The sequence below is a fragment of the Bombyx mandarina genome, chromosome 04 (genome assembly GCF_030267445.1).
Source record: "Bombyx mandarina strain Sakado chromosome 04, ASM3026744v2".
Lineage (NCBI taxonomy): Eukaryota > Metazoa > Arthropoda > Insecta > Lepidoptera > Bombycidae > Bombyx > Bombyx mandarina.
In genome coordinates, this window is record NC_143211.1 from 6209930 (window position 1) to 6233446 (window position 23517).

At 38.3% G+C, this 23517-nt stretch overlaps 2 protein-coding genes across 3 annotated transcripts in view; one reads left to right on the plus strand and one right to left on the minus strand.

Annotated features, from left to right (window-relative positions):
- LOC114250218 (transcription factor glial cells missing 2) lies at nt 1-6542 on the plus strand. The gene is made up of 4 exons (XM_028183994.2): nt 1-142; nt 3981-4303; nt 4934-5278; nt 5667-6542. Exons 1-4 carry the CDS (start codon nt 132-134, stop codon nt 6353-6355), a joined length of 1368 nt encoding a protein of 455 aa, XP_028039795.2. The 5' UTR covers nt 1-131; the 3' UTR covers nt 6356-6542.
- Nucleotides 6516-23517, minus strand: part of Atg17 (autophagy-related 17) — a 25675-nt gene continuing 8673 nt past the window's right edge. Inside the window, exons 7-22 of one of the 2 annotated variants that reach the window (XM_028183964.2) lie at nt 23294-23499; nt 21030-21212; nt 20239-20411; nt 18950-19136; nt 18307-18590; nt 17447-17503; nt 17238-17361; nt 16244-16776; nt 15681-15918; nt 14008-14178; nt 13230-13505; nt 12546-12683; nt 12124-12235; nt 11090-11170; nt 9863-10091; nt 6516-9359 (exon numbers count right to left, since the gene is read on the minus strand). In XM_028183964.2, the coding sequence (XP_028039765.2) occupies nt 9227-9359; nt 9863-10091; nt 11090-11170; nt 12124-12235; nt 12546-12683; nt 13230-13505; nt 14008-14178; nt 15681-15918; nt 16244-16776; nt 17238-17361; nt 17447-17503; nt 18307-18590; nt 18950-19136; nt 20239-20411; nt 21030-21212; nt 23294-23499 (3125 nt within the window). In that variant the 3' untranslated portion in view covers nt 6516-9226. The remainder of the gene's footprint in view (nt 9360-9862; nt 10092-11089; nt 11171-12123; nt 12236-12545; nt 12684-13229; nt 13506-14007; nt 14179-15680; nt 15919-16243; nt 16777-17237; nt 17362-17446; nt 17504-18306; nt 18591-18949; nt 19137-20238; nt 20412-21029; nt 21213-23293; nt 23500-23517) is intronic. The other variant, XM_028183965.2, reaches the window with a different exon arrangement.

Genomic DNA, 23517 nt, shown 5'->3' on the forward strand with positions numbered 1-23517 from the left:
CGAAGCGCGAAGACTTGTTTGCATATTTTTATTATAATTTGCAACATCGTGATAATTGTGTTTCAGTGAACAGTGTGTATAGTTATAAACTTGAAAAATTGTGACAGTGTTCGCTGCCTATCATTTCGGAAATGGTGATCCTGTAAGTACCTGTTATATGGTATTAATAAAAAAAACTTTTTAAATATTGTAGTCCAAGTGCTACTTTGTAAAATAAATTTAAGGAAGGTTTTTCTAGAATGCACCGTTAGTAAAATTTGTCAATACAGTTTTTTACTAGAGAGCATTGAACTCATCATCATCAGTCCATAGTGGTCCACAGCTGGACAAACTCCTCTCTCAATTTACACCACTGAGCCAAGTCTTCGGCTCTCCTTTCCTTTTAAGAGCTTGTAAACAATTAATGCATTTATAATACGCTTTTATTAGCTTCAGATGTATGTGTTTGTAACGGAATTTTTGAACATGATTTTGACCCCTTTCAAAATGTCGGATTAACTCGAAATTTGATATACTTATTAAGAGGACCGATGACAATTCAATATTTAAAAAAATATATTGAAAAAATTGTAATTTAACTAAAAAATGAAATATAAATAATAGTTTAAAAAAACTAACAAAAAAAGATTTGGGGTCCTAATAAAATATTTATAACTACTGATACCATGCACCCCCCGGGTTTTTTACAATAAAATCATTTTTTCTTACACTATTTTCTATAAAAGCGTATTTTGTTACTTTTTTTACGCTATTATTTATTGTTCCTTTTTTTGTTTTCCCTTTATGAACTATGATTCAGTAAGAAGTCCCATCAGCCCACTGAGTTTCTCGCCGGTTCTTCTTTGTGGGTCGCGTTTCCGATCCGGCTCTCTTGCTAGGGCCAGTGTTAGCAACACTCTCGGTTTGAGCCCCGTAAGCTCACCTACAAGTTAACGGGAAGCTGAAGTAGCCTCTCAAGGCTATCAGGATAGGTAGAAAAAACATTAATCATACAGAATTTGGTAATCCTATAAACAAAATGATAGTTCAATAAAATAAAAAATTCATGATTGAATTCCTAATGGTAATTTCTTCGGTAACCACGAGTCATGGACATAATTTAATATACTTACTTTAATTTCATATTGCTAAAATCTCAAAGGTCTCAAAATCTCATATATAAGCACGCAAGGCCCTATGTACGCACATAAAAACTAATTTGTAGCTACTTACTAATAAGCTTAGCTTAAAAAATCAGTTAGCTATTGTTATATTTAGCAGTGTCTAAATTCAGCTAGGTAAGCTTTGTCCTTTTCTAAAAAAGAACAGATAAATAATTCAAGCGTCGTACTCAAACATTCTTAACTTATTTAGTCCTAAAAAATTGTATTATAAAATTTACAATCCTTTTTTCATTCTGGAGGATTAAATTACTAGCCATTTTCACTAATCCCTAATCCTTTGTTTTTATAATACGTAGGTATCTGCTGTTGCTAAGCCCCGTTTATATTTTTTACTGTTAATGAAAACTTTTTCACAGTTACACAATACGAGATCGGCAAAATATTGAAATGTTAGGTACCTACCTACAAATCTATCTATATAAAATTTTAAAAGTCAAATACAAATATGTAGTTAAATAGATACCATTTTCTATTGTTTGTTCCACGATATTCCTAGCTATTGTTTAGTAACTGGTTCATAGTTCACATCATTCACAACTGATACAATTTTACGAGACTTATTGTTGCAGTTTTATTTTTGGAAGTACTTAGGTACTTCGTGTTTTTTTTCTTCGAAATAGACAAATCAGTGCGATTTTCCCAATCGAATTTATTTTCTTGTCTATTATTTTATCTTTTTTTATGATAAATCTCTTAAATTTTGAAATGGTCAATGAAAAAACCAATCATAATCTGGGGTAATTGTGGTCGAATTGCAATCATTGGACGAACACTAGTTTTTATAATTACTAAACGGCTCGATCGATTTTGATTTTTCCTGTGTTTGAGTGAGTCCCTAGATGGGTTAGATTTCAATCTTGTGTATCAAGGTAAAGAGCGTGCGCTTTCATGAATATTTCGGATATGTTATTAAGTAGGTACACCTGCGTACAATTAAATTTTTTTCTATTGCTTAGATGGGTGGACGAGCTCACAGCCCACCTGGTGTTAAGTGATTACTGGAGCCCATAGACATCTACAATTTAAATCGCTCAACACGAATGCACCGGACGTCTCATCCTTTATGCCATGACGACATCACAATTAATTATCTTTTAAATAAAATTCAAGTCAACAAAGAAAGACGGGTCTTTTGTAAGTTTAGCATTTTTACTTTGCGCTTGGCGTTCGTAGTCTAATAAGTAAACGCACATCCTGGGTCATCCTCGATCAAAGTCGTCGTGGCCTATAGGGAAAAGACGTCTGGTTGCATTCGTGTTGAGCGATGCACCGGTATTCAAATCTCAAGCGGGTACCAATTTTTCTAATGAAATACGTACCTACTCAAAAAATGTTCACGATTGACTTCCACGATAAAGATAGGTATAACATCGTGTAATAAAAATCAAACCCGCAAATTTTAATTTGCGTAATTACTGGTGGTAGGACCTCTTGTGAGTCTGCGCGGGTAGGTACCACCACCCTGCCTATTTCTGCCGTGAAGCAGTAATTCGTTTCGGTTTGAAGTGTGGGGCAGCCGTTATAACTATACTTGAGACCTTAGAACCTATATCTCAAGGTGGGTGGCGCATTTACGTCATAGATGTCTAGTCATAGGGCTCCAGTAACCTCTTAACTTAGCTCGTCAACCCATCTAAGCAATAAAAAATAAAAAAAGATTAGGTACTGTTTCCTGTATATTTCTGTCGTGAAGCAATCGTACATTCTGGTTTGAAAGGCGTAATAATAATTCCAGTGCACTTTAAAATTTACTGATACTAATGTCTTAAGGGGGCGGTGGCATACACGATATAGATCGTGAGCTTTTTAACAATAGAAAAAAGTATCTGTGTATAACTGAAGTATTCCGTCTCATTTTCTTGCAGACTAAATGCTAGAAATATATATATTGGTCTTTTTTATTGTGGCTTTTTCGTCGAGTCACGGTCTTCATAAAGTAGTTTTCACTTCAAAATACATATGGTAAAATACTTCGGAAAACTGTTTGATCTTACAAAGTTATGCCTCCGTCACAAATGTCATTCGTAAAGGCGCGATAGGCTAGTTTAAGGTAAAGCTGATAACCTAGTACTAGAATAGCCAGAATAGAAATAGAATGCTCATAAAACCCAGCGTCTTTTAATTATTAAACCAAGAAAACTCAGTCGTTATTGTGAGCTTTTTCGGAATTAAACAAAAAAAGTTTTCTAAATTCAAAAAGCATCTCGTAAGCTCAACAAAGTATCAGTGCATACAAAGTCTATTTGCCGACGTATTTTGTTCCCTCTGTATACACAAAGTTATTTATCCAATTAAGGCGCGCCTGCCCCTTCAGACGGCAATTCTAAAGCAATTGGCTGAATTACACTTACGAGGGGGACGAAACTTTCCGTGAAGCTTAAGCGTACTCTTTCGCTTTCAAACAAGACGGACTTATATAAATTGTCGCATTTATTTATCGAAAATTCAAAACAATTCACATTTACTTATCTAACTAACTAAACGTTGTAACTATACTGAGATTACTGGTGGTAGGACCTCTTGTGAGTCCGCACGGGTAGGTACCACCCTGCCTATTTCTGCCGTGAAGCAGTAATGCGTTTCGGTTCGAAGGGTGGGGCAGCTGTTGTAAGAGACCTTAGAACTCATTATATCAAGGTAGATGTCTATGGGTTCTAGTAACCACTTAACACCAGGTGGACTGTGAGCTCGTCCATCTATCTAAGCTACAAAAAAAACATGAACTACCCTAGTTACTAAACACAAATTAACTCGACGTGCTAACGATTTTTTTTTTTTAAATATAATTATTTGATTTATCGATATATTATTTCACAGCACCAGTCGCACTGATATGTCCGAGGGTGCAGCGACTGCCGACTGGGATATTAACGACGCTGTAGTGCCGCGAGTCACCAGCTTCGACGCGTTCGCCGAGTGGTGCGACGGTCACGTGCGAAGAGTGTACCCTCCGGCCTGTGAGGAAGCCCGCAGACACGCCTCGGGCTGGGCCATGAGGAACACGAACAATCACAATGTACACATCCTGAAGAAAAGCTGCCTAGGCGTATTGGTGTGCTCCGTTAGATGCAGACTACCAGATGGCTCCAGGGTCCATTTGCGGCCCGCCATCTGTGATAAAGCACGGAAGAAACAGCAAGGTAATTGTTATTGATATAGATTTACAGACCATGTCATCAGGATCATCTGCATGATAACTCAGATTGTTAAGCTTTTAATCAGAAGATATTGTCACTGCCCTATTCAGGCTTCCTAATGCCAATCTCGAGAACAGAGAACCGAATCTATTATGAGCTGTACAGCGTCGGCCTAGATAACACACCATTTCGTTCCGTGGTTGTCGTAAAAGGCGACTAAGGAATTCCCGATTAATGGGCAACGCCGTTCTCCCACTATTACACTAACGTATTACGATCCCCAATCCATTTTTACTGGTGGTAGTTAATATTGCAAATCCGCGTCGGCGGCTACCATCATCATATTATTATATATTTCGGGCGTGAATAATTGATGCGTTCCGGCTTGAGAGGTGGGACAATGAGTATACAATTGAAATTTCAAAGTCATGTCCCAATGTGTCAGTTTTCATGATCGCAACCGCATTGCATCAAATGGGCTATGAGCTCTACAACCCAAATAAACTTGTATAACAATGCTTGGTATAAATTTTTCTATACTTTAATTATTTGTCGATCAATTGATTTTAATTGGAGGCATTGCCTAAAAGTATTAGTTACTTGAATAACTTCAAATACATTTTTGTTACATAGGAAAACCATGTCCAAATAGACTATGTAACGGAGGACGCCTCGAAGTTCAACCTTGCCGAGGTCATTGCGGGTACCCAGTGACGCATTTTTGGCGCCATACAGAACATGCTATATTCTTTCAAGCAAAGGGTTCCCATGATCATCCAAGACCCGAAGCAAAAGGAGCCAGTGAAGTGCGACGGTCTTTAGGAGCTGGTAGAAGAGTCAGAGGTATAGCATTACTGCTGGCGAGAGAAGCGGCGATTGCAGATAAAATGATGACTGTAAAACCAGAAAAGCAGATGTCCCAGAAACTAGTTAATCCTCATTCCCAGCCACCGCCGCTGATTCCGGATAGTCAAAGAGGTAGGCCGTTTTATATTTTGAATGCCCAAATTAATATTAAAATGTAAATCAAGAGAATGCGAAAGGTCATCATTCCAGAAGTCAAAACGGAATAGTAAAGCATATAGCCTATATGGAATGGTATAGCCAATCTCATCATAAGCGTTTAGCCTTTTAAAGATTGCCATTGAATTGTACTTCAGCTGATTTTCAAATTGTATTAGATTGCGTGCTGTTTAAAACATTAGAGAAATGAAATTTTCGACCGCATTTTGTAATGTTACTGGTTTAAGTATCCCCGCTGTACCATCTGTCTTTATCTTTTACAATTTTTTCTCCTACGTTCGGTGTAATTTTGTGATTATTTCAAAGTCTCGATACTTTTCGCTTAACAATTGTTTTCTTACAGTTCAACTAACATGCACATGCGGTCCTTTTGAGTGTTCCTGTCGCTGGCGCGCGGACCCTTCGTCAGAGCCTTGCATGGCTTCAACGTGGCCACTCTCGGAAGCGCAGACCTATACGACCTACGTCCCTCCCGTGCCGCCAGCGCCGTCACTGTCAGTCCAACAACATTACGACCCGACCGCGTTGCCGGCTGACGACATCTTCCACCCAGAGGAAATATTTCAACTAGACCAACCAATAAGACTAGACTATCCCATGGAAGAAAACACCCTAGAATCTCCGCCGACGTTCGCGGATCTAAACAGTGAAAACTCCAGGCCTGAGGATCCGTATTGGTTGGACTGGCAACATCCCACCGGATCCGAGTCCAGCGAAACCCCGTCCCCGGAACTGTTCGGCGGCTGCTATCAACAGAACGAAGGCTACTGCGACCAGCAGGCTTACGTACAACAGCCGTATTATCCGGAAGGGGCTCAATACTATCCAGCTGAGAGTACCAGGAACTCTCCAATAATGGACATACAGGACCAACGTTTCTATCGGTACGGGCAGGATTGTGTTCAGACTTTGGAAACGCAAGCGTGGAACTATTCGGACTGCGCCTTCTCCTCCAATGACGTCACGGAATGTAAACAATACTTCGACGTTCAACACCAACAGAACATGAACGCTTTCAACGGTCTTTTATAATGACTCCTTGTACATAGTAATATAAATTGTAAATAGATTTTTTATGGTTAAATTGTTGATTATTATTAATATGAACAGCGAGTACATTTAAAGTTGAAATGTTTGTTCCTACATTTTCAAGTGATCATTGGTTTGTGAAAATATAAAAAAAAGATCAAGGTTTGTATAAAATCGTCTATTTATTGTATATAAAAATTACATTACAGATGTCAGATTTACATATTATTATTTTCTTTTCATTGTCTAATAATAAAATTGGTCACTACAAAATAGTACGTAAGCTAACGCACGACGCGTTTGCAGTGCGTGTGCAGTCGCAACAAAAAAAAATAATGAAAAATATTTAAACGGTCATTCCGTCGGCAAAACGACGCGAATTACGTCATCAGTTCAAGCGACACGCACACATACAAAACAAATCACAAATCGAATAGCATTCGTCTCAAAATCCAACTTATATTATTAGCAGAGATTAATTAAGGACAAATCTGTTCACTCGTTTTCATTAAATTTAAAAGGCGGTTAGTGACAATTAAAACTTTCAAGTATATTATTAGCACGTTATCTTTCGAACAACTGTCTTGTTCACGATCTTCACATGTCTGTTTATAACTCAATGCGTCCGGGCAACTTCTATTGTACGAACCTATATCAATCAGGGCAAACTATACCATTCCTATTAATGGAGACGACTTTAAATCTTCTAAACCTTAACGACATTAAAATTTTATTCGCTTAAACAAAATTATGTACAATAAACTTCTTTCATTACACCCACAGAAATTAACCTCTAACTTAGACGTAATATCGTTGTCGGCTTCAATTGTTGCTGTGTCCACGGCGCCGTAAACAAGCAATTTTTAGAACAACACAGACACGTTAGCTTAATTAAAATCATTAAAACCAAAATCCCCTTCCCTGTTTTGACGTTGCTTAATATTCTAGAAAGGCAATCTTAAAGCCCTTTTTTCATAATTGGCATTAAATCGATCTGACACACAATCTGTTATATTTAAAAAAAAACAAAGGTGCATCAGTTTTCCTATTTGAAAAAAAAAATACTTTTCTTTCTGTGTTTCGTTAATTATATAAGGGGACTGCAGTGTTGCCATGACATACCGCAATTTCGATTTCGTAAATATAAAAACATCTTAAAATAGGCCTAATTAATACTCCTTATTCATATTGCATGATACCTTTTAGATTTGTTATTCGCGAAACTGTTCGTTTAGGGATCGAAAGGGGCACACAGCACGTACTATCACAGCGGTCGGCTTGCGCCATTTAACAACGTCTCTAAATTTATATATCCAACAACCGCACGGCTAGTGCGACAATATCAGAAACACGTGCCCCATGTTGGGCGCCATTCACAATAAGGCCACAAACGAATTTCAACGTGAAGCAACACCTTAACTACCAACACACATAGCGTGTGCTTAGCGCGAGTTTTTTAACGTTCTCCATAGCGTAAAAGTTAACTCAATTTTGTATGCAGTTGGAACAGCGCCCCTAGCGGCAAACGTAGGCAAACGTTCCAACTCCATACAAATTTGAGTTAACTTTTACGTTATCGAGAACGTTAAAAAAACTCGAACTAAGCACACTGATTTGCAAATCGTTTCCTAAAGACTAAGACGGATCAGACGTCATTATTCATGCATCGTATTTATTTATCTTCGACATGAGAAACGCGGTCGTATTCTAAGGCTAGATTTCGATATTTAGGGGAAAAAACTTGAATCGAGCGAGATCGTGTGTTAAAGCATATTGTTAAAGTCTAACGATATTTTAGAGAGAAATCCCTACGAGGAACTAATCACTATGACTTAGTTATCGAAACAGACCTACGTGGGAACCTTAAGAGAAGTTACCGTTACAAATTATTTTGATAATCGTAATATTCATTAAATGTTGTAATATCGAATAATACGACGCTTAGTACAGAGAAGCAAGAAAGTCGATTACAACTACCCCGTAACTACTTTGTGCTAACTACGCTATTACATCGCATCTACAGTTACATTTTTGTAAGAAAAAAAAACTAAATAACTAAATAATTTATATTCCACATTTATATTGCATCGAAATTGTTTGCGACAGGAAAATAAAAACAAAGCAATAATACAGTAAATATACGTATTGAACAAATATAATAAGTAAAATTGTAAACGACTAAGCGATTTTGTACTAACGAGAGAAGAATAAAAAGACTGGTCAGTAAAGGATCGATAATCCTCGACAACTTTCCTATTTACGACTGTAATAAAAAGAGACTGAAGGTTCGTTTTTGAAATTACAAAAATTTTGTATTAATGAAGAATGTTTAGATTATAATTATATACTTTTAATTATAACAAACTGCAAGAGCAATTTTTTAAAAAAATCACTCCGTTCGTAAATATTGAATCGCAGTCAGCTTCAGTCATCAGAGTTGAGGCGGATTTTTTCATTCGATAAAATATATTCAGAAGATATTGGAAGACACTAATTAGTTTATCCAAAAACTAATAATTTTTATTCCAATTGCATGCGTAGAAACGATTTTTTTTCTCACGATTTAATCATCCATCACACCAGAACACAAAAGACGTTGAGTTTACCACACTAAAAGAATACAACTACTTTATATACATAAAAATCCAAATTAATGAGAATATTGTATGTTCTTCAAATCCTCTCCTTTTTACCTTCAACCTTTTATCATTCCACATCACTCAGCACATTTATATCGATACCAGTTGTGATCACGTCAAAATCGATTAAATTCGCGCATCACGAGTACACCGCACTGCACGTAATATGTATCGATATTTCACGTTGAAGTATCGACTATATAAGTTTCAAAGCGGTGGCTTTGATACGCTTGGGTCATGGAGTCGCCTCCTCCGCCAACTCCGAGCCAGGAGGAACGGAGCCGCGAGACATAACCGATACGGAACTCACGGTCAACTCCAACGGCTCCTGTCCCGGGAATCTTCCTACGCTGGATTCCATGTCAGTTCTGAAAAGTCATTATTTTATAGCACAATCGTTTGAATAGATATTTCTGAAAACTAATTATAATTACGTCAGTGGTCTATATAGGTAAGACGCTCGGTATATCTGTATGTATAGATTGATGCGACTATGCTGATCAACGGTGCTTTTAGGTACCTCAAGCACCGGTCACTGTCCTCGCCGAACCCGTTGCTTGCGACGAAGGGCTCGACGAGTAAATTAACCCATAGACACAGCCCACTGAGTTTCTCACCGGATCTTCTCAGTGGGTCGCGTTGCCAATCCGGTGGTAGATTCTGCGAAGCACTGCTCTTGGTAGGGCCACTGTTAACAACACACCCGGTTCGAGCCTCGTGAGCTTACCTACACGCTAGGGTAACGCTGATATAGCCTCCTATGCCTATCAGCATAGGTAGGAGAAAAAACTATCGCTAAGAATAGGCTCTCGCTAGAAGCTGTACAAAGCTCTATAAGGGTTATCTTTTAGAATAAAAAAAATGGACTAACATGTTGCTAACGGTGGATAGCTGCATTCTAGAATTCTGCCACTGATCGCTGGCCTCGATAGAGTCCAACTGGTCCTCGGGTTGCGGGGCGGCGCTGGACGTAGACATGGCCTCACTCGTCGACACCGGCGACTCCAAGTTTATCAGCGTGCCCGTTGCTACTTCGACTCGATTCGCTTCGTCCGTATTCGAACTCGTCGACTGACTTGTATCGACAGATTTCTGAGTGTCTGCAAATTTATATACATACAAGGATATGTCTGAAAAATCTCGTAACATTGGTTAGTTTTGTTAAAAAATGACAATATCAATATGATTTTTAGTTTTTTTACGTTATTGAGGAACACAGATGTGCTTTATTTTATAATCGAAGCTAAAAAACATAGCTACCAACATTTACCGTCACACTATGTTGTTATACAAGAATGCATTGGTGTATTGGCTTAGTATATGTGATTTTGATACGATGAAGCGATTATATGAAGCGCCTACAGCTAATGCAATGATAGCAACGAAACACAATTGAAAACTATGGACGCGGCAAAAATCGAATTAAACCAGTAAGTCAACATCAAAACCAGAGATTATACTACACGCAAGTGACGTCATATGTACATAATCTAATCACAGAACAAGAAACATATCACAGAAGCATAGCATTGGTTTCGGATACAGTTAAATTGTAGTATAAATTTAATTGTGTTAGAACTATGATCAGATCATCTAAATAACATGCGTCTTTTAATAGTTTAAATTAGTTGAATTTATTCTTTTAAAACATTTCTACTGTTCCTTATATGAACTAATGATAGGCGATTCCGAGATGTTCCGAGCAATGGAACGAATTACAGTCGAAACAAAATTAAAATCGAATCAAAAATTGTAATCGACTACCTCGCTGTTCGACGAATCATAATAGAGATGTATCTCGAGTCGACACTCTCACCGTTCTATTGTTTAAAACATCTCGTACTGACGATCATCGGCCCACTGACTCGTGAGTAAATTTATCGATAGTTCAATCGTGATTCGTGGTAGACTATGACAAAGCTCATTGAGAACCGGTATTTTTTTAAATCGAATACAAACCTCGTACTCGCACATCGGCAAATATTTTTTTAAGGGATTTTATGACCTGGTAACTAAGACCTTTAAGTCAGACTTGACTATTTTAATGCAAATGCAAACAAAACAAAGGCAAACAAAAAGATGAAGGAAAAGCAAAGACCTGGGACATGCATGTACGTCAGCCATTTCTTGAGCGGTCGGCGCTCAGCGAACACTGGCAACACTCCGCCTTTCATTGCATCTGCAATGTGACGTTAGCGACCGCGTTTTATTTAACTCACATTTTAATTAACTCACTCAAAAATTAACTAAAACAGGATACAGCCCAAATTGAAGCAAAATACTGTTTTTTTTTTTTTTTATTATAAAAAAACATCTACGTTAATGACAACACTAGCGTGGTAAATGTTGGAAGCGCTAGTTACACAATATACGATGCAAAGAAAATAGATGAAGTAACTGAATTCAGTATCTTACAAGATTGCAAATATTAATTTATTAATTTTAATTATTTCCACGAGGCCCCTCAATCGATCCCAACGTTGCAACTTAAAAATGTTAAAAACGTTGCGTAACTTAGGGCTTGTTCAAGTATTACATAAGAAGACTTAGGGGACGGACGGGGAATTGTTTCTTACTTCTTCTGATACAGAGATCGAGGATTGTGTGTATAAATTTTACATCAGATTATAAAATTATGTTGTTTTTTTACATGAAACATGGTTTATTATTTATTATTATATAATTTATTTAAATTACAATAATTTTTATGTGTATGACTACATCAACTTACGTCTTTCGATATCGACCGACGTTCGATTCGGGGAGTTCCCAACGTAATCGATGACTTTAAATAAATCAATCGAATGTAAATTTTTATAATAGATAATTCTAGCGATAGCTACACTACTGCTACACATACTACTGATACATTATTTAAAATTTTAGAAGTCATGCTATTTAAGTCAGTAATTTATCAGTTCATTAAAAAAGTATTTTGTTGGTATGTTTTATAAATTGTATTCTGTATATCCTATGTGGTGGATATTACTGTTAGTTTCCAAAATCATAGAAGTCCGTAACAATTTGTCAACGAGCCACAGGAATTTTTGTGAATAAATGCGGGTAGCCAGATAAAATTTGTCTCACAAGTAACGCGTAATCGTGCGAGTTTATTGTCATCTTGTTATTTACCTTGTTTGTGTTTGTGGTCGCAGCACGGCGGGTGCGGCTGGTGCACGCGCGACGGACGAACCCGGACGCGGTAGAAACGTGAGCTACGCGGCATGTGGTAACGGTTGCCGCTCTGTAATTAATAAAAAGGTTTTACGTTACCCTCAAATATTACCTAAAATTATTTTCTTGTAGATCTGAAAACATCGCAGATTTTCATAGGAAATGTTCGACTAATAATAGTGTTACGTCGGTAAGAGTAGCGCCGTCTATCGCCGAATACCCGAAACGAATATCAAAGGATCTAGTAACATCGAGAACCCTCGAGGAGTACAACGCCATCTATTGTCAGAAAACTGACTTTATGTGTCAAAATCCCAATAAACCAAAGTAGTAGTTAGTAGACACTAGACACTAAGATTCCGGGGTCACGTGTAACGTACCTTTTTAGCATAACAATACTCCTTCGACTCGACGGTCGCGATGGCATACAGCTTTCTTTCGCTTTCGTTCTTCACTTGTATGCTGAGATCCAGAGCCGGGAGACAATCGCTATGAACGAAGTACATTATCGGCGCTTCCTGGAACAATAGAATGAAGCATAGTTATGATACAATGCTAAAACCTACATCCTAAATATATTAAAAAAATAAATTAGTAAAATTATTTGGTTTTTAGCTAAATCTAAAAGCATTTAGGCAATAGTAGTAGAAAATAATGCTAATAATCTATTAAATTACTATACTACTTGAAATTCTAAATAAACATGAACTCATGAAAAAGCTTTGAAAAATATACCTCGATGTCTGTGTGTATAAAAAATATGTCGATGCTGTTTATTTTAACTACAGCGCCATCTATTATAATTTGTCTAATCATATTATAACATTAACTTACACGAAAGTGCCAAAAACAAGAACATTATAGCAGTATTGTTTGTTATTTTATTTTATAGCTTAGACGGTTGAACAAGTTTACAGCTCATCTGGTGTGACGTGATTGGTGAAACCGATGCTGGTTTCTTATTTTCATTATTACCTTACTTTTATAGTTAGGACTAAAAATGTACTTCATTGATCGATATTCATCAATAAATGTGATATGAATTTCTAATATTTAAACATTACCTGCATCACCGTGTAATTGAAATGTGCGGGTTCCCACATGACCAGAACGGTGTGTCCTGGCAAACAAGCAGAAAAACTCAGAGTACCCGCAGGGAGCCCTACGGGAGTGTGACAGCGGGATCTCAACTTCTTCAAATCCTCGCGTCTAGGAGACGATCGGCCTTCGCTGTCATCTTCTCGACTCTTCTCGCCCTCTTCAGATTTCTTCTCCAGCTCCTTCTTTAAATCCTGTATCTCTTGACGTAAAATGGCTTTCTCGTTTTCGAGCGAGGCAAACTGTAAATTATAGAAAACGTCTCTCAATTAACGGCTTGACTGAATTAAAAATTAATTCAGCGATAGAAAAGTAGTCTCAGATTGATATCGTTGTAGAACGAGGACGTATTATATTATACATTTGACAGTACGAGCTCGTGCCGCTAGGAGCGCTTTTTTTTATTTTATTTTTTTTATTGCTTAGATGGGTGGACGAGCTCACTGCCCACCTGGTGTTAAGTGGTTACTGGAGCCCAGATATCTACAACGTAAATGCGCCACCCACCTGAGATATAAAAGTTCTAAGGTCTCAAGTATAGTTACAACGGCTGCCTCACCCTTAAAACTGAAACGCATTACTGCTTGACGGCAGAAATAGGCAGGGCGTTGGTACCTACCCGCGCGGACTCACAAGAGGTCCTACCACCAGTAAAAAAGTGCTTTAACTCCATACAAATTTTAGTTGACTTTAACGCGATCGAGAAGTAAAAAAAAACTCGCCCTAAGCACACTGAGCCCTTACCTGAGTTTTGACGAGCTCGTCGTAGTCATTGGTCTCGGGGTCGGTGAGCTGCTGTATCGTGTCTCTGTACTTGCTGCATTCCCGCGCGAGCACTTGTTCCCTCTCGCGCGCCAACTCCAATTGACGGTCTTTTTCACATAACAAACGACGCGTCGCCTCGTTTATTGACGTCTGAAAAAGCATTATACAATCAGGACGGATTGAAACTTAATGCCGCTCCTGACCATTGTAACAAAATACGCCCCAATACTGAAATTTTATCTAAATTTGTAGTTTATATATTTATTTTTCAAAATTAAAATAGCTAATTGATTGCGGAAACTTTATCATAATATTATTATGTCATATATTCCAAAAACATAAATAAATATTTGTATTTTTTTTCTAACAATTATAAAATTTGCACTAATGGTGATTCATAATTATATTACAACAAAAAAAAACTAATTAAATTTTCTATAATTACAGAAAATAGAAAAATCGATGATTATTTTAAATCTCAAGGAAATAAATTGATTAAATCATCTTGATTATTAATTTTTACCAAAAGTGCCAATGTTATAATTCACAAATAATAGGTGAATTGAATTCCTTAAATTAGCAATTAAAAAGAAAATTATTAATTAATAGAATTAATTAATTATATTGAGTAATCTTGAGAACACTAAAAAAAATTTTTCTTTCAAAATTTTGCCGCTCTGGACACTTGCCCCGACTGTCCTTGGTATAAATCCACCACTGTATACAATTATGATTTTTATTGCCTCTTGATTATAAGAGATCAGCGACATTCGTAGAAATTAGAATCATAAAGCTGCTGATGCTAAGGATACTCTTGAAACTTGACTATGACCGAATTTATAGGAGTTTTTTATTACCCGTTTAGGCAGAAGAGCATACGGGTCACCTGATGGTGAATGGTTATCGTCGCTCATGGACATCAGCAGTGCCAGGAACAGAGTCAGGCCGCTGTCTACCGTTGTTTTTTTAATTTATTGCATATATGGATGGACGAGCCCACAATCCACCAGGTGTTAGGTAAGTGGTTACTGGAGTCCATAGAGATCTACAACCTACTCCACCAGCCTCGTTTGAAGGACATGTCATAGCGTTCGGGAAACGCAGTGGAGAGGAGCTCATTCCAAAGCCGGATGGTACGTGACAAAAAAAGACTTCTGGAAACGCACTCTGGATGAACGCAGCGGTGCTAGGTAGTATCGATTAGTAATGAACGAATGCCGCAGGTGGGTAGGTAGATATTCAAACTTGAAGTCAATCTCAGTTTTAACTGCATTGTAATAAGGCCTAGCATCCCTGTTCACTATGTTTATAATCAACTTGCTTTTTTTCCTACCTAAGCTGAGAGCCTTGAGAGGCTATATTAGCGTAAACTTAACTAGTAAGTGAGCTCATGGGGCTCAAACCTGACGACGTTGCTAACACGAACCCTAGCAAGAACAGTGCTTCGCAGAATCTACCACCGGATCAGAAACGCGACCCACTGAGAAGACCCGGCGAGAAACTCAGTGGGCTGTGTCTGAGGGTTAATTTTCTCGTCGAGCCCTTCATCGCAAGCGACGGGTTCCACGAGAACGATGACCGGTCAATTTGCATTATGCAATAGTATAATAGGTCTTATAGGTGATTTGTATTTTCATAAAAACTAAATTTACCGTGTCGCTTTTCGCCTTCAAAGCTCCTAATTCAGATTCCAGTTTCTGTTTCCATTCGTCCTCGCATTTCGCGACAGCTTGTCTGACCGCCTCCTCTTTTTCGACTTCGGCATTTTCTTTCGTCTGCATCACGATCGCGTTGTGATTCGTTATTTCGATGACGTCAGTGCGTTCGATCTTCTCCAAACTGGATTCGGAAGGCGAACGATCCATGTTCGTGAGAGCGACCAAGCGGAATCTGTGAAATATACGATATAGATTTGTGATATTCAATACGTACCGAACGTTAAGATAAAATTAGATGATTAAATTAATTCCATTCGAAAATATTTAATGTTTATAAGAAGCTTTGTAGGAAATACTGTGAATTAAATAAATACTAATTCTTAATCATTCACAGGCAATTGTGACTTCGATCTTACGTAACAATGGTGGAAGACGGTATGCATATTTTAAATTTCTGTTTTTTTTTTCGTGTCTATAAGATTTTATTCTATTCTGTTGCTGGTCAGTAAATTTGAATGAAATCGATGGCTTATGCTTATTAATTAAATTTCACACACCTGGAGCGTAGAGATTCAATTTCAGCTTTGTAATCCATGTGCATCTTCTCTTGCAATTCCTTTATTTCTTTCTGTTTAACAGCGTCAATTTCTTCTAGTTTTCTTTCGAATTCCTTTACCTGTTCCCTAGTTTTTTCGAGCAACTCCTTCGTACCGTCGTGTTCTTTACCTAATCTCTCTATCTCTTTCCGATGTTCTCGTTTGACATTTTCCATCTCATTATTCAGTTGTGTGATGACATCGTCTTTCTCGTGTAAGGAGGCTTTCATGTCGCTCAGTTCCAGCTCGTGGTCGACGGTCAGGCGCTGCGTCTGCTCGCGGAACCTCAGAGCCGACTCCTCGTTACTGCGCTCCAACGCTTGTAATATCTCGACGTACTTCTCATTCATATATTTCGTCTGTTCATTCAATTCATTTTTCAAGGCTAGCAACTCTTCGAGAATATACAATACGTTAACTTTGCACAGCCCGTATAATTTAATTAAAAAACCTTGTAACCTATCCATGCCCGTCTTGTGTGTATCCATGTTCTCCTAAAAAATATAAATCGTGTAACGATCGATACTTAAAAGTTCATAAGACATTTCACAAATTCAGATACTGCAAAATAAAAACGCTACAACTAAACGCGCTAACAGGGGCCGGCGAAGACAGGAGCAAATAAAGAGAAAAATAAGACCTCCGGTTCGTTTACATCGAGAATCATCTACGCGGATATAAACAAAACGACAACTAGATACACTAATGAAGCGATGCAACGAATTATAAATTAGATTAAAATATATATGTGATCCATCGGACAGCGACCCTAAGCCATAACAGAGGTCTTTGCAATAATAATATGATAACCCGATGGGGATTGCACCTGTCGTCCGATCCGGCCCCACTCCAAGCTCGAGGGGAGGGACTCCTCGATGTAAAACTCGGAATTTTCAAACTCTTCTTGACGGTGTAGAGTATCGACAGTTTCCGTAAACGTAGGCTGGTTTCGAACCTCAGTGACGGTCGACACCGCTACCGTGTCCGGAGAGCACGTCGTCGAAATATCGATCTTCTTAGTATCGATCTGCTGCGACACTCTTTCGAAATCGCCAGTATCATTGTCTCCGTCTGTGTCCCTGGAAACGAAAATAAATAAATATGCTTAATATTTTATAGCAATCTTAACATAAGTTTATATATTGCTAAGAAATAAATACGTACTTATCAAAATCGACTTGTACTTCTACATTATTGTCTTCTTGGTTTATTGCACTTAACCTGGAAGCAATAAAGCGATAAGAAATTAACATATATTATGTAATATTCACCCGGTGATTGAAACTAGGTCTTAAGATACTAAAATCAAGATTTAGATTCATTTATTTACGAATTTTTCTTGCTTTCTTGTAAAGGTGAAAAAAACGAAATGTAACCATTATTTATATTAATAGCATTAAAACTTTTAATAATTACTATACAAATAAATGTAATTGATCCACAAACCAAAAAAAACATACTAAAATGGAATATTTGACCACTAATGGATAGTTGAATGGAAGATGTTATTGCAAACTCAACGATGTTTTCACAGAGATGCGAATGTTGAGATGGATGTGTGGATGTGACAAGGATGGACAAGATAAGGAATGAGCATATCAGAGGAAGTGTGACAATAGCCCCGATAATTAACAAATTAAAAAGCGGACGGTTAGCGTGGTATGGACATGTGATGCGTAGAGAGAAGATGCATGTGACTAGAAGATGTACGCAAATGGTAGTGCAAGGTAGAGGGGGAAGAGGTTGACCGAAGAATACATGGATGGAGTGTGTGAATGACGATATGAGAGAAAGAGGAGTGAGTGCTGAGATGACAGCTAATAGAAGAGAATGGAATAGAAAAAATCGCTGTGTCGACCCCACCTAGTGGGATAAGGTGGAGAAAAACAAGAAGAATGTTTGTTTTAAATAAAACCCCATTTTCTATTGATAGATTAAAACATTAAAATATGGATGAAATAAATGTACTAAAATATCAACAAAAACATATTTCACGTATAATTACTAATAAAAAATCAACTCACCTTTGTTGAAAGAATTTAACGGTGGCTTCCATGTCATATTGCGGGACATCCTTCGCCAAATCCGGGAACGAATTCAAAATAAATTCGACGTCAGTATCCGTGATCTTCGGTAACCGATCATCGAAGACCGGCGGGGCCTGCGTGGAGAAGGCGGGCGGTAGGTCCGTGAGTCCGGGGAAGAGGCTCCTCAAGAAATGACCCTCGAAGAGTTCGTTGAACTCCTGACGGCGACGCACTTCCTCGTCGTGGATTTTAAGCAATTTTTCCGCTAATTCTGTGGCCCACTGTCGACAAAAGATTGTGTTTGTTTAATTTAGTTCTTCAAGTTCAAAAATTATATGTCGACAAGATTTTGCTCCTTGTAATGAATGTCCCGCCAGCGCCTCCGATCATTAGCCGCATGAAGGGCGTCGTGGAATGGGATCTCGAGTGTGGTGCGGATTTGGTCGAACCACCTTGTCGGACTGCGCTCGCGCGGTCTCTTTCCCTCGATATTCCCTGTCACGAATAGTCTAAGCTATCCGGTGTTTTCCGATATGACTGAAGTACTCGAGTGCGCGGCGAAGGCAGAGTGTCACTCAACTCACGTCCACTCAGCTTAGCGCTAAAAAAATATATTGAAGTATACAAAATAATATATCACTTTAAGATGGTGCGTAGAGAAGGTCCGCCTGCGGGCGCACTCGTGCACGGCCCGCACGAACACGGCGGGCGCGCGGTGCAACTGGGCCACGATGCTGAAGTAGCGCGCCAGACGGTTGAAGCACTGGTACGACAGCATCGCGTGCGCGTCCTGCACCGACATCGAGTTCTCGATCATCAGCACCGCCCTATAATACGTATACTGTCAGCATCCACACAAAATATCTATAAAACCTCACCACCTCACTTTTCTTCGTAAATTTATAAGATATTTGGCGGGAACGCGAGGAGTGAAGTTGTGTGATTTGTTTTATTTTATCTATTTAGTGTTCTTTAGGTTTAAATGTGCAATAACGGTAGTATATTAACTGTTTAGTATCTGTGAAAGTGCACAAATGTGGGAAAATGAAACAAAGCGGCTGGACGTAACTTCTGGGGTTTCTCCAATGAGTCAAATGATAAAATCTCAGTAAATGACCACCATTTTAGTGGATTATATTCTATCTCATATCATCTCATTTCAAAGTCAAGTGAAAGTAAAACTTCCTAGAGGACATTCTATCTCACTCTCTCGCATGTTAACGCCGATAAATGCATATGTTTTGTTTTGTCTCTTTTTAGTGTCGCTTTTCCGATTCAACAAGTTTCAAATCACAACATAACTGGAGAAGCTTTCATTTCAGCCACAAATATTCGTTTTTTTCCTTCAGATTACCTTGTCTTTGTTCTCACAGAGTCAACTGATTTTTAATAATTAGAGATCATAGGCACCAAAACGCCTTGCCCATCTTGAATCGTCATGTTGAAATTTCAATTGCTTTCGAATGACTATCCTACCCTCCGAACCCGAACGCATGAGTGCTTCGCAGCAGAAATACGCGGGTTGACAGTACCAACCCGTGCAGGTTTACAGCGCGTCCTACCACCAGTAAAGACGGGAATTAGACGTAAGAATCTAGCTTCCGGGGTCTTGTCCCGAGCGAAATGCGGACGCTCGCTTTTGCGGACTGCACGAGCGGTTATCACCGTCCAGTCTATTTCTGCCACGAAGCAATCATGCGTTCCAACTTGAAGAGAGCCATCATACAAACAGGTGATTCTTCAACTAGATACCTCTAGGTGGGTTAAGTGCTTATAATAAAATGACGAGGAATTACTAATCACAGCTTTGTTTTTTTTTGCACTATATGTCGAGCGAACCTAGACCGCACCTACCATCTTCTGTAAGAACCATTTTATTTGACCCAAATATTATAAAAAAAATACGTTAAAAAATAAAATGTGACTCACTCTAATCTTGCTCTCAAAATATGAGACAGTTCATCTTTCGACTTAGAGATGCGGCGTCTTATGTCCACTAAAGTCTGGTGTCCCTTGAGCAACTTCTTGAGCTGACACCAGTGCGATTGCACCAACGTCGGCAACACTGACGGGTCGCAAGCCGAGTTCAATCGTTCACGATACTGAAAGATAATGTATCGTGTAGAGTAATGTACATCGAAATAAACGGCTTTTTTTTGTTCAAGAGGAAGGGGATCGCCGGACTTCCACCCTCCACTGGGGATGGCAGGCGGGGTATGTCGTAGTCGAACCGACTAAAATCTCCTGTCGCTCAACAACCCACGTCCGAACCTCGCATGAGGCAGAACTCATGAAAAGGCAAAGGGGGGAGAGAAATAAACAGCTGCTTTAAAAAAGGATGCTTTTATATAATACGATACGATTTTCTTGGAAACTCGAACTAAATATTTTTGTTTTTCTAGAAAGTGTATACTCAGAGCAATTTTCTCCTAAAATGCTTGTATTTATAATTCCAGCAATTGTACCTTTTTTAAATTAGTTTAAATAATTAAATGACTATATTGTCGAAATACATTGTACTTGACAAAGCTATTAATTTAAAGTAAGTTAGTTTGACTTACATTCACTCAAGGAATTAAAAAGACACTCGAAAAAAATCTAATGTTGTAAAGCTACATTTTTACTGATGCTATTATTTTTAAACTCTATAAAAAAGGACGCTAGGTTCGTTAGTCAAAACTACCGAACATAAAATCGTACAAGAATCCAATATTACTTACTTGTATAAGCGAAGCAGCTTGATTGTGTTGGTCTCTTTCCAATTTCTTGACTTCACTTAACAACTGATCGAGCCCGTACAGTCGGTCCTCGATGCCTTTGATCTGTTTCAAACCTCGCATATTAGCGTATTCCAATATGTGACATAGTTCGGCTTCCTTTTCCTTCAGAGGTTCTGCAACGATCTGAAAAACGAATTTAATTTAAACCACTAAACCTCGCAAAATACGAATATACGAAAATAATTCGAAAATTGGTACCCCCGCCTGGGATTCGAACATCGGTGCATCGCTCAACACGAATGCACTGGACGTCTTATCCTTTAGGCCACGACGACATAAACAAACATATCTTTTTTTATTTTTTTATTGCTTAGACGGATGGACGAGCTCACAGTCCACCTGGTGTTAAGTGGTTACTGGAGCCCATAGACATCTACAACGTAAATGCGCCAGCCACCTCGAGATATAAGTTCTAAGATCTCAGTATAGTTACAACGGCTACCCCACCCTTCGAACCGAAACGCTTTACTGCTTCACGGCGGAAATAGGCGGGGTGGTGGTACCTACCCGTGCGGACTCCCAAGAGGTCCTACCACCAGTAAATTTCAAACATAAACAAACATTTCATTTCAAAACATTTAAAAAACATCGATTTTGTCATTGTTGAGAAGTCAACTAACTACCCATATTTCCAAAGTTAAAATAACAAGCGATTAGAATAATTAACATATTTTTTTTTTATGATTATCAACAAATGTGGACCAAAGATTATCTCTGTTAATGAATCATAAATGATTACAAGGTCGCACTGAGATGTCACAGTAATCAGTTGCCACAAAATTTATTAATACACAATCACTGATGATTATTGTGAGAACTCGGGAATAGGTATCGTCATTTTGCTTATTACTATTGCGAAGAAATCATACTTTCCAATTTGAACGATTTAACAAACGTAATACAATTGAGAATTCCATATCACGTCTCAAGATCGGTTACTGCATTGTGACATCTGTGAGCTCCGGTGGCCAATTTACGGCAGGCCACTTACATTAGCAAAAATAAGCATTACTGGTGGTAGGACACTCTTGTGAGTCCGCGCGGGTAGGTACCACCGCCCTGCCTATTTCTGTCGTGAAGCAGTAATGCATTTCGGTTGGAAGGGTGGGGCAGCCGTTTTTAACTATACTGATATTTTAGAACTTATATCTCAAGGTGGGTGGCGCATTTACATTGTAGATGTCCGTGGGCTCCAGTAACCACTTAACACCAGGTGGGCTGTGAGCTCGTCGACCTAAATAAGCAATAAAAAAATTAAAAAAAACAGTAAAATTAGTAGAAAAAGAACTAAAATACAAACAAACCCGATTAAGTCGATGAAAACATAACCTAGAAACACATATCGATAAAATTTTACGACATTAAATGATAGTGAACGTTTATCATAAATCTTAGTACATTTCCCGAGTTGTAAGCGTGATAACGACGATAATTCATCTTAAACGTGTAGATAGCACACGGTATTCATAACAAATGTCAATAATTTTTTTCGTTGTGTACTTAAAGCGTATGTCCGCTTATCGGAAGGTGAGAAAGCGAACGTATTGTTTATAATAATAATATATGTTCACAAATGGATAAATACATTCAATAACAGCTATCGGATAAATTAAAAATGTCAAGACATTTTACCGGTTGATGGTACCGTGTCCAAATCACAATTACAGCCATTACAACTCAAAGAAATTAGCTTAATATTAAAATAAAATAAAAACTGTCTCCTGTATTATTTCTAACGGAAAAACGAGTTAAAGAAAAGTACTTCACAATACTAAATATATATATGTAACAAAGATGACCAACCGGCAATCGAATCGAATCTCCATCAGCATATGCCAATGAACCGAGGCGACAAAAGCCTTAACGTTAACATCGGAACTTACCTTGAAAAATAACAGACTTGAGACATCTCAAACCGAAGCGTATGACGTTTCGCGTTAGAAATGAGCGGGATAGTGGTACCTATTCATGTATGCTCAAATTACGCCTAAAATGCCCTACCACCAGATCTTCTTACGACCTCATATCTCAAAGTACTGTCTACAGGCTATACCGCAGGGTAAAAGTATTAAGCGGTAGGCAGCGGCTTGACTCTGCCCTTGGCATTGCTGAAGTCCATGGGCGACGGTAGCCACTCACCATCAGGTGGGCCGTATGCTCGTCTGCCTACAAAGGCAATAAAAAAAATAAAAAAAAATACTTACCAAAGCAAGACCCTTCTTGCAGTAATCAAGAATATCCCTCAAAGAGGCTTTGTTCCCTTGAGCAAGGATCCAATGTAATAACGTTGGCTCCTCCCTGCTTTCAGACGCCCTGGTCCTGAACATGATCCCTTCGTCTGAACTCTCAATTTTTTTACCAACTTGAGATTGCACACCTTTACTGCCCGATGAGACATCTTGATCGAATACTAGAAAAAAAGTATTAG